This window comes from Sminthopsis crassicaudata, chromosome 2 (assembly GCF_048593235.1).
Source record: "Sminthopsis crassicaudata isolate SCR6 chromosome 2, ASM4859323v1, whole genome shotgun sequence".
Taxonomy (NCBI): Eukaryota; Metazoa; Chordata; class Mammalia; order Dasyuromorphia; family Dasyuridae; genus Sminthopsis; species Sminthopsis crassicaudata.
Genome location: NC_133618.1, coordinates 637,731,307 through 637,743,588, shown reverse-complemented (window position 1 = coordinate 637,743,588; position 12,282 = coordinate 637,731,307). Strand labels below are relative to the sequence as shown.

The following is a 12,282-nucleotide window of genomic DNA, read 5'->3' as shown; positions in this document are numbered from 1 at the left end:
CAGGCAATACCATACATTTTACATGTGTTACAATATAGTCTAAGTACAATACATGTGTGTGAATATCATTTTCTTGTTGCACAATAAACATTAGAATCCGAAGGTACATGCAACCTGGGCAGACAGATATTAGTGCTAACAATTTACATTCACTTCCCAGTGTTTCTTCTCTGGGTGTATCTACCTCTGTCCATCATTGATCAACTGGAAGTGAGTTGGCTCTTCTTTATGTTGAAGATTTCCACTTCCATCAGAATACATCCTCATACAGTATTGTTGTTGAAGTGTACAGTGATCTTCTGGTTCTGCTCATTTCACTCAGCATCAGTTGATTTAAGTCTCTCCAACCCTCTCTGTATTCCTCCTGCTGGTCATTTCTTACAGAGCAATAATATTCCATAACCTTCATATACCACAATTTACCCAACCATTCTCCAACTGATGGACATCCATTCATCTTCCAGTTTCTAGCTACAACAAAAAGAGCTGCCACAAACATTTTGCCACATATATGTCTCTTTCCGCTCTTTAGTATTTCTTTGGGATATAATCCCAGTAGTAGCGCTGCTGGGTCAAAGGGTATGCACAGTTTGATAACTTTTTGGGCATAATTCCAGATTGCTCTCCAGAATGGCTGGATTCTTTCACAACTCCACCAGCAATGTATCAGTGTCCCAATTTCCCCACATCCCCTCCAACATTTGTCATTATTTGTTCCTGTCATCTTAGCCAATCTGACAGGTGTGTAGTGGTATCTCAGAGTGGTCTTAATTTGCATTTCTCTGATCAGTAGTGATTTGGAACACTCTTTAAAGCTCCATTCACCTCAAAATAAAACTTGATTGTAGAATCAGTTGGGAAAATGTGCATTAGGAGCTAAGGAATCATTTATGTGGGTTAAATACATTGGGGAAATGTAGTGACCACAGAAGAAAAAAATAAATTTTTGTGTCAAATATAGAAGAAATTTTGTGACTGTGGTAGAATGGAAATAACACCAGACATGGAGTTTGAGGAACTGAATTCAAATCTTGAAACTATTACTTATTAAGGATGGGGTTTTAAGTGTGTCACAACTTCCAGGGTTCTCACTTTCTTCATTTGTAAAATGAAGGAGATGGATCAGCTGGCCTGTGAGTTCTTGTGTAATACTGATCCTCTAAGCCTCTTCCAAGGATGATCATCACCAATCAAGAAACTTAGGATTCTGTCTTTGTCTTTCCTTTTTTTTTTAAATTTTCCTGGCCTGATCATATTCCTTTCTTCAAAGACTTCCATGATTCTGAAGAAGATAAAGATGACTCAAGAACTTTCTGAGACTGGCCAGCTCATCTCTACTTCCCCAAGATACATGTTCTTACAATGCTTTCACTTAAAAGGACCAGGATGGTAGCCTAGGTTTCTGCATCCAAAAGACAGTTATTGCTGGAGTATAGGGGAAGGAAAAACTATAGATCAAAAAAGATAAAATAGAAGGAGCAGGAAAGAAAAGGAAGGAAACAAGGATAAGCACATATGTGCCAGACACTGTACTAACGGCTATATTATATTACATTATAGTCTAGTACATTATATTATATGTATTATATTATGCTGTTATATCATATTATATCAGGCCAAAATATATACCATATCCTATTATATTCTCATATGTTTTATTTTATGATATTCTGTGATATGAGTTAATATCACAATAACCCTAGAGTTATTAATCTACTTTTACAGGTGAGAAAACTGGCAGGCAGAGATGAAATGTCTCGTTAAAAGTGATTTGGTTAATAAGTTTCTGAGGTCAGTTTTTAATTAAGTAGTTCATGACTTTTACCCTCATACTATGACCGCTGTAGTTCTTCTCTGTCTTGAAATAGATGGGAGTAGAGAAAGCAGAAAACAAATCAGTCGAATACTTAAGAAAGATATAAAACAGATAAAGCATTTATTAAGTAGTTTTTTTGTGCCAGTAACTGTGCTAAATATTGGGTATGTAAATATAAGCAAAAAGTAAGACATATATATATATATATATATATATATATATATATATATATATATATATATATATGTATTTATATTTGCTGAGGCAATTGGGACTAAGTGACTTGCCCAGGGTCACACAGCCAGGAAGTATTAAGTGTCTGAGGCTGAATTTGAACTCAGGTCCTCTTGACTTCAGGGCTAGTGCTCTATCCACTGTGCCACCTAGATGCCCCAACATTTATATTTTTATATAGAAAAGACAATATATAAAAGAGAGATGAAAAGTTGATGAGGCTAAAAGATACCCAACTAGACAATTTATAATCTAGTGAGTCAGAGATTAAAATGAGCTTGAAATGAGTGATATGAATTAGATTTTGTCTATGGAAGAATGTAAAAGGGACTATGGCTGTGTGTATATGTGTGTGTTTCATTTGTATATCTTTCCCGCCCCCCCCCCTGAGGTTGGGGCTAAGTGACTTGCCCAGGGTCACACAGCTTGGAAGTGTTAAGTGTCTGAAACCAGATTTGAACTCGGGTCCTCCTGAATTCAAGGCTGGTGCTCTATCCACTGCACCACCTAGCTGCCACCTCATTTGTATAATGTAGGACTTAATGAATGAATTAATGAATACATTAAGCACTTTATGTATCAAGCAGTGTTACTTTCTGGAGATACAAAGAAAAAAAGTGAGACATTCTCTGTCCTCAGGGAGTTTTCTTGATTATGAAGAAGTCAACACATATAGGATAGTGGTAGCCAGTGAAAGGAGTTTTGATCCAGAAAGTCACAAGAATGATTGTATAGTAAATCGAGAGGAAGTTTTGTTATGCAATGGATGGAATACTAGACATAGAGTGGAGAAAACCTGACCTCAAAGCTTGCCTCAAACATTTGCTCCTTGTGTAACCCTAAACAAATCATTTAATGTCTCAGCCATAGTTCCCTCATTTGTAAAAGAGATAGAGACACATCTTCTATCTCTCATGGCTATTGTTAATAAAAGGATGAATTAACAGACATTAAGCACTTTGCAAATTCTAGCTTTCACCACCACCACCATCACTACCATCACCATCATCATCATCATCATCATCATCATCATCATCATGTCTTGGAATGACAGTGCCAATTCAATGGCTGTTCTTAGATAAAAATATAGTAAAGGGGGAAGGGGAAAGGTACTCAGGTATCAGCAAGGCACAAAATGGCTGGAGAGTAACTACCAATTTGAGGTTGCCTTAGATATGGTGAATACTGACCAGTCAAAAATTCAGAATCCCAGGGTAATGAGTGCTTAATCATTGCTTAGTAAGGGTAATGAATAAAGGTAATAAAGGTAGGTGCCATATTGTCTCATTTAGCAGCTATAATCTTGAGTAGAAATAATCTATTTATTGGAAGCATTATTTTTGAAGAAATTTAGTGCCAACTTTATGCCAATGGAATATAGCAGTCAATATTGCCAGGTGCCAGGATACTGAGAAAAACAATTATAAGGTGTGATAGGGAAAGGAGGAAGTACTGTCTATAATCACAGAACAAATCAATCTTGCTCATACATTTATTTCACAAAGACTTTCAAAAGAAAGGTTGAATTTCAGAAAGATAGATTCATGGAAAACTCTCATTTAACCAGAATACCCCCCAATCATTTTAGATAATAGAAAATTTACTGAAATAATATGTTAATTTTCTATCATTTCATCTTTAAGGATGATATTTTTAAAGAGAGAAGAAATAATAAATCGATGTAAAGAAATCAATCAATTTAAAACTGATTTACATATCCAAATAAAGTGAATGACTTCATCATACCAAGAGATGAATCCTGTCTTTTACTTCCCAAGAAACATTTTCCATTATCTCCTGGTGGTCTACTGATCCCACCATCCCATCATCTACCTTATTCAAAATCAAGTAATTTTACTTTGTAGCATTATAGATTTAGGTAATAAATGGAACTTACAGCTCATATGATCATACAGTAATATATTTAGTATTACAAACAACTTCAAAAGCCATCTTGTCCTTCCCAGATAAGGAAAAAGACCCTGAAAACTAAAGTTAATTCAAAGTGAGATAGGAAATGATTAGAAAAGCTGAGATTAGAACCTAAAAAATCTTTCTCATATCTAGTGCTTTTTCTTCTCTATTAGATTCATTGAAGTTTCATGCCCAAATTACTGATTTTATAGACAATAAAAGTTATCTGAAATTCCCTAATTTTATGTGAATTCCTTTGGAGGGAAAAAATGAGACCACCATAGACTGGTTAAAATGTATTTTACTGCCATTTTTAAAGAATAGAAATAATTTTCATTACGGTATATTTCCATATTTTATGGCTTTAATTAAATCTGATTCTTTCTCCTAACCCTGCAATAGAAGACTCTATATAAGACATTTTTGTCATTAAATTTGGGGATAATTTCATGAGTTTCTGTGTTTATAACATCAAGGGACTGATAATGGAGTATAATATGACCCAAATACATTTTGGGAATTTCCATTGACTTCACCATGAAATGCTTTTTGTTCTAACCCACAAAAAAAGAACCAATGTAGCTTGGCTGAAGACCTGGGAGTCACAAAATTATAGTCTACTTGCTATCATCTTCAAAGAATAAAGAGTTTTCACCAACATCTAGCATTTCTTAGAATGGCACAAACAAAGCCAATGCCATGGAGCATCCTCTTAGAGGGGCTTCTAGACTCATTGTCTTAATGTAGATATATGTTTTTCACCTAAGATCCAATCAGCGACCACAAAGGCTAAAATTTGACAATGGGCCTATTGCTGCTAAATACATGGAAAACCCAAGATCAAGCCAATTTTGCTACTGTACAAAACTATGTCCAGCTTTTTTCTGCTCCCTATTCAACCTTTTTACAAAATGAGTCAATGTGCTTTCATCTCCTCAAATCTAGTCATATCCTTTATTCCCTGGGATAAAAAAAGAGACTGCTGGTATTGTTTCAAATATAGATCAATGAATACTTATGAAAGAAAACAAAAGTAACCTTCATAATGGAAAAAAATGTACCTTTTGATTTTTATTTATTTTTATCTAGAGAGCTATTATTATGTAGTATGATCAGGATACTTTTGATAATACTTCAAGGATCTGTGATTTCATCTTTATGGATAAGTACTCTTTCTATTGGAGTAGATAGTTTGATTTGAGTAGGAAAATGAGATCTAGAGAAAGGAAATTGCTCTTCTAAAATAGAACTAGTGGAAATATTTAAAGATGATACTGAGACAGTCATAATGATGAATGTTCATAAATATTAGTTAGCTTTCCTCCAGTTATGGATATTCTCAGTCCTATATTTCTATGTAGTTTCAATAATTCTAATAGTCTATCACTATTCATCGATTGAACTGTGTGTGGTTCCTAGATCTTATGCATGTCTCTCAAGTCTTATGCAAAGTCCTTGGAGTTTAGAGCTAACTTGTTGTCAAAGTGCGCTAAACTTCCATAAGTCTCAATATACAGTGGATTTATCTCATTTAAATCCTATAGTAATTCCTTGACTATTACCTGTGTCAGTAACTGGGGAAACCAAAAGAAAAAACAATAAACATGCTTCCTATCATCAAGGAGCATTTATACTCTATCAGGGGAAACTTAGATAGATATGAGTAATTAAAATATAGTTCCTAGGTAAGCAAAAATAATTTTTGATCCCTAACAAGTGGAGGAATCTCAATATCCCAAAATACCTTCTGTAAGAGGTGGCATTTAAACTGATCTTAAAAGACATCATGAAATAGTCAGAGGAAAAGGGGAGTAGAAAGTGCATTATAGGGCTGAGGGATAGCCCATGCAAATGCAGGGAGAATGATAAATACAAAAACAAGGAATAGATTAGTTTGGATGGAATTTGGAATATAAAGTGTATGAGGAGAGAAATAAGTCTGAAATTGTGTGCATTTCTTATGCAAAGGATAGAAAGGATAAGACTTGGATTTTATTCCTATGGAGAGCACTCCCTCTTTGGAAAGGAATTATTTTTATTATTTGTAGTTATTTATTATTTATTATGTAGTTCATTCTAGTTCATTCCTTCTTTGTAATTTAGAATTAGAAAGCTACTTATAGATCTTGGAGAGTTTAAGTGATTTGCCCAGGGCACCCATTAGTATGTGTTGTAGGAAAAGCTTGAACTCTAGTCACTACTCTATGTTGCTGTTATTACAAGATATCTTCACAATAACTTCAAAGAAATTTTAGGAAGCACTGACAATGAGGAGGAATAATAAAGTCCCCCTTTTTAGGACTGAGCTGTGCCTTTAAAGGATTTAGAGTTATCAAGAAAAAGAGATGAGGAAGAAGAGCATCCCTGTCATAGGAACCAATCAGAACAAAGACATCTAGGTGGAAAATGTGAAAGTGAACTATTTGAAAATCATGGTCTTTAGTTGGTTTGAAAGAATTCAAAAGGATCATCCTGTAGTTACAAAAGACTTTATTAAAGTAAAATGAACCATGTTCTGAGAGAATCTGGCAATTAGAAAAAGTTTGGGAGAGCTTTGTATACTTAAATTTGGGGTTTCATTCAGCAGGCAGCCTACCTGTGAAAGCAAGGTACAAATAAGGAAGGAGCCGGATGTCCCTCAGTAAAGTATTGTCCATCAGAGAAAGAGACAGTTAAGAAGTCAGAATGGGGCTTTTAAAGGAGATAAATAAGGAGCAACAGAGGAGATGTTTTATTATTCTGCATTCCTTAACCAGATATGCAGCTTTGAGTATTCCCTGGACTCTGACCCATCAATATTATGCAAGCAAGCAGGTAATTTTGGAAATTAGAGGTATTGTGATGGTAGAGAATATTGGTAATGTGTGATCCGTCTGGGAAAAATTGGTTTGGAGCAAAACTGTGAAGAAATTTAAATGTCAAACAGAGAATCTTGCATTTTATACTGAAAATAAGATAAAGTCACTGAAGACATTTGAACATTGGAATTATATTGTCACATCCATGCATGATGAATATTAATGTGCTATTTCTTACTAGAATGGATTAGAGGGAGAAGAAATTCTATAAAGGAAGACCAGTTAAGAGATAATCACAATAGTTTAATTGGGAGATGATGGGAGGAGTAATTAGGGTGGTTGTGTGTGAAGAGAAATAAGGGATAGGAGAGAAGTAAGGGTGTCAGCAACTCATTAGACATGGGGAAGCAAAGGGACTGAAAAAGCTGAGGACTATAAGGTTGTGAACTTGAGTGACGAAAACAATTTTGATGTCCGTCACTGCATCGTGAAAGGTGGGAAGGTCTAGGGAGAGAGATAACAAGTTCCATTTTGGACAAGTTTAATTTGACATGATGATGGGATTTCCAGTCAAAAAGAGGAATAGGAATCAGGAAGGTGTGAAGTTTTATATAAAAAACATTTTAATCAATTTAGGAAAGATGAAAATTGAACTCATGTACAATTGCATGTGTTTAACTTACATAGGATTGCCTTTTGGGGAGTTGTAAGAGGGGAAGAGAGAAAAAAGTTGAAACACAAGTTTTACAAAGGTGAATGTTAAAAATAAAATGCTATTAAAAAACAAACAAACAAAACAAAATAAGAACTCAATGTTCAGCCCAGTGACTTTTGTTAGGAAGATTGAAGAGTTACCCTTGCTGCTTCTTGCTAAACTTCTCTGCTAAACTTCAAGAACAAGTCATTTCACCCACTGCTCCTGGCATTCACAGCAAACAAATAATTTCTTAGCTAGCTTGTCCTCTTAAACAGGTTATGAGCTCCCTAGCCCTCTTAGTCTCTTTTTATAACTGACCCCTGAGGGCACAAGTTGTGGCCAGGAGTCATAAAAATCCAAAATTCATCTGATCACACCTGCGAGGCTCAGAGGCTTAACTTCACCTTCACACTTTGATTTTATTTTGTTTTGTTTTGTTTTGTTTTATTGGTACACGAAGGCTCAAAAGACATCATGGGATAACACAATTACAGACATGAAAGAGGCCTTAGAGGCCATCCAGTCTAACAGGTACCTGAACAAGACTCCCCCCTACTACAGTCTTAAAAACTACTTGTCCAATCTCAGTTTGATTATTTTCCAAGGACAGAGAAGTCACATTCCCCGAAGGCAGTCCATGCAACTTAGGGATAGCTTCAAGTATTAGGAATTAGTTGTTATTGTTCCCCATACATCCAGTCTTTCACTGTATTGTTCATTCACATTCTATGCTCTTGAGTCAATCAGAATAAATTTAATTGTTCTTCCATGTGATATTCAAACACTTAATAAAAGGCTTCAATGTATTCAAAATTGTTTTTTTTGTCAAACTAAATATTCCCACTTTAAACCTTTATCCTTCTGTAGCATGGTTTTTAATAAGTTCAAAACAAAATTGATCTATTCTAACTTTTCAATGTATCTGGTATCCAAAACTATACAGCAGGTCTCTATTGATTATGTAAATTGTAAAAGTGGCCATCTTTTAACTTATTTGCAAAGGAATCACCAACCATCACTACATATTGTAAAATAGGCTTTAGACTTACATGAAGTATAAGTGAACATCTGGTATTATCCTCTGATTTTACAAAGGAGGAAACTGAGATTCAGAGAAGAGTGTCTCACATAATATCATATATATAAACTATGTCAAAACTAGCATTTAAATGCAGGTGTACTGTCTTCAAATGCAGTGAATTTTCCATGAAACTGGAATGTTTTCAAACTTTTCAAGTCCTTCTACTCTTCCCTTTTCAAACTTTATTTTTGTGTCAAAATCCAAATTGATGACACAATAGTGGCATAAGACATCTGCTAAGTTTGTTGTACCCTGTTCTTCAGAGCAAGCACCTTTTGAAACAAGTGTTATATGGCATTCAAAGAAATCTATTAATTGATCTATCGGTAATGAATTAAGTGACTATTTGCCAGGTATTGTCCAAGGTACAAAACAAGCAAATACAATGTGAAACAGTCCCTTATTTCAAGGAGGATATGGTACATTTCCCAAGGAAATTCAGAAAGATCAAATTTAGGTCTTGTTTACCCAGAATCAAATTGAATGGACTCATCATGGTGCAATATAGAAAGTGTGATCATGAGTAAATCATTTAACCTGCCTGACACTTGGTTTTCTTACCTGCAAAATTAGAAAGGCCGCCTCAATGGCCTCTAAAGTTCTTTCTAGCTTTAAATATATCACCCCATGTGTTTCCACAACTATCCTCCTAAGTAAGCAATGATCCAACAGAGTAACGTATGTTTCTCTTTTTGATTTCAGATCCCTTTTCCTATTTGTGCAACAACCCATTCTGTTTAGCCTTACTTCAGGTCTCATATAACTGCATGTCATTTTTTCATAAATTCTATTCTTCAGCATGCAGTTAACTCTCCTTATGGTAAACCCTAACATTTATGAGCATTAACGGCAGAGTACATCTCTAAATATTCAACAAGTAAAACTCTTTTGGAACTATAATGAAGATGCTTCAGAAGCACCATTGTTTCCGAGCTCAGACACATATTCCAGCTGAGATATCAGTATTATTAAAGCATATTTCAGAGGATGTCTGTGTAAACAGAATTGCTGGTATTTGCTTTGATGATGAAAAGAAACATTAAAGAGAGATGTGAACCTGTGTTTATAAAATTTGATAAATTTTCAAACTACCACATACTTGACTGTACTTAACAGAAAAAATATGTGGCCATGAAGGATCATTTTAGATGCAGGAAAGTATATTCTACTTTCCATCAGACCTATGATTTCAAAAGTATAGAAAACTCCCAGGAAGGAATTTCCTTTACCAATGTTTTGTAACTTTTACTCCTAGAAGAGAGGGGCTGGTATATTTTCAAATCATTTTTAAATCCTTGTCAGTCTGGCAAACTCTATGGACCACTTCTCAGAATAGTGTTTTAACACTATTTAACTATTTAAGTGTATTAACACCATTTAAAAAAAGATTTAAGGTATTCTAATTATATTAAATGTAATTATCAGAACATTTAAAAACACGTGAATCTAAAAGTTCCCATATTGAAGGAGGAAATGTCTAGAAAGCAATTTATTTGAAAAGGTTTTAGTGGAATGTATGCTCAGTCTCAGTCAAAAGTACTTGAGACAGTTAAAAAAAAGTGATGTGATCTCTTACTTTATTAAAAGAAGTGAAAAGATGGACACTCATGAATATAATTTCTACTATAAATATATATATATATTTTTTTCTTGATCTGGTAATTTACTGTTATATATTTTGATTCCTCCCTGATGTTCTGCTGAGCACATGACAATGTTCTCTTTTGTTTGGTTTTATTTTATTTTGTCTTTGTTTTCTGTTTTGCTTTTTTGTTCTGTTTTTTTTTTAATAAAACAAATTTTAAAAGAAGCTTTGTATTCCAAACAAAGATGATCATAATCCATTGCTACATAGAGATAGCTATATAGCTATAATACTATAACTGAACTACATTTAGCATATATGGCTAGTTGGGCATCACAGATTAGCAGGAGAAATGACTAGTTTTTAAGATTAAGGATAAAGGCCAGAATGAAAAGGAGACCTCAATCATGGCTTACAAGCATAAGACAAAGAAAATGCATAATGTTATGTAGTGGAAACAATACCAATCATGAAACAAGAGGGCAAGGATTCGATTTCTGGCTCTGACTCTTGAGCTTCCTGCAATCTTGGATAAAGCACTAAAGTTTTCTAGGGCCTCAAGGTCCCAATTTATACAAATAAATATGCTGGAATCATTACCTATGTGGCTCAAAACCAAAGTTTACACAAACCAGACTCATTCATGGATCTTCACCCAAAATAAATAAATAAATAAATAAAGATGGGGAGGGAGTCTGTATTCCTCTATTCCTCTCCTGGATATTAGCTAAAAACTTCTATATCTGACTCCTATTTGGGTATTGGGAAAGATGATTTTTAGATACTCTGTAAGTTCTGAGGCCAAATTTATTTAAAAATACAAAGGGCTCAAGAATAGCACCATCACCAGTTAAGACAGACATTCTTCCTTTTGCTGGTCATCCCTTCTTCTCTGGGATATATGGAGAGCTCCAGAACTATAACTCTCTACTGAGTGGACCCTAATTCTCCAAAAAGGAAAGTTCATGGGATTGTTAAAGTATCAGAAAATCTAACCTTTTTCCTAGAGTTCTATTTCCATAGTAGGCTGACACTATCCACCAATCAATGAACAGATGAAGCAATATGGATTTATTGTATATCCTTGGAATAATACTAAGCATGAGGAATAGGAAGAAAGTCATAAAATAAGCACACATATTAATAGCAGGGATAATAGTAAAACAGCATCTTATAGTAGTGATTCAAGATAAGGCTTCCATTTAAAAGAACAAAAAAAGGAAAGTACTTGGAGTCAAGATTCATTGACTCCCTCCTCGAATTCTACACAATCCATAGTCGATAGTATCAGTGAGGGACAAAATCTGAATTTATTTCTCTTCTGTCACATGCCATTGTGTCAGTTCATATTCTAGTATACAAGAGAATTTGTCAGTCAATTATCATAAGTGATATCACTGAAGGCCAGAGGGTAACTGATAAGAATATTTCAATAAAAATTAAAGTCCACTCACCCTGATCATCATGACAGCACAGCGGATATCATGGATTGAGTCATAGACCTTTTTAGAGGCATCCACAAACTGGCTATCATCAAATTGATGCATGGCATTCATGTTGAGGGCTTCCAAGGCAATGTTGACTTGAGTGATGAACTCTGGGATTGCTGTAGAAATAAACACAAAAGGGAGAAATGATTAATCCCTTTAGCTTGATGGCAAGAAGAAAATCTTTGAAATTATCATATCATCTCCACTAAATAATACTAAAATATTTAAAACTTGAACTTAATTGAAAAATACACATAAATTTGTTTGTATATGATTATAGTTATATATGGATGTATAATTATATGTGTATATGCCTATATATAGTTATATATGTGTTATGTACAACTATATTAGTATACTTTATATATCTCTATCTATATATGCTGTATGTATATACCTATCTATAGATATATGCATTTCATAGATAATTGTATATTTAGATGTATACCATAGATATGTATATATCTCTATAATATATATGTATATGCTGATAAGTATATATAAAAAGATAGATCCATAAGATATGGGAATATATATTATGGATCTCTGTATATATCATATAGATAGATATAAAACAGATATTTATAGATATAGATTAATATCTATATCTATCTATCTATATATATATATATATATACATACATATATGCATATATGTGTCTGTCTT

The 12,282-nt window shown here is 34.0% G+C and overlaps 1 protein-coding gene across 3 annotated transcripts in view; it reads right to left on the bottom strand.

The window, feature by feature from the left end:
* CTNNA3 (catenin alpha 3) overlaps positions 1-12,282 on the bottom strand; it is a 2,038,107-nt gene that overhangs the window by 407,969 nt on the left and 1,617,856 nt on the right. For all 3 annotated transcript variants that reach the window (XM_074296610.1, XM_074296611.1, XM_074296612.1), the window contains one exon: positions 11,580-11,731. In XM_074296610.1, the coding sequence (XP_074152711.1) occupies positions 11,580-11,731 (152 nt within the window). The remainder of the gene's footprint in view (positions 1-11,579; positions 11,732-12,282) is intronic.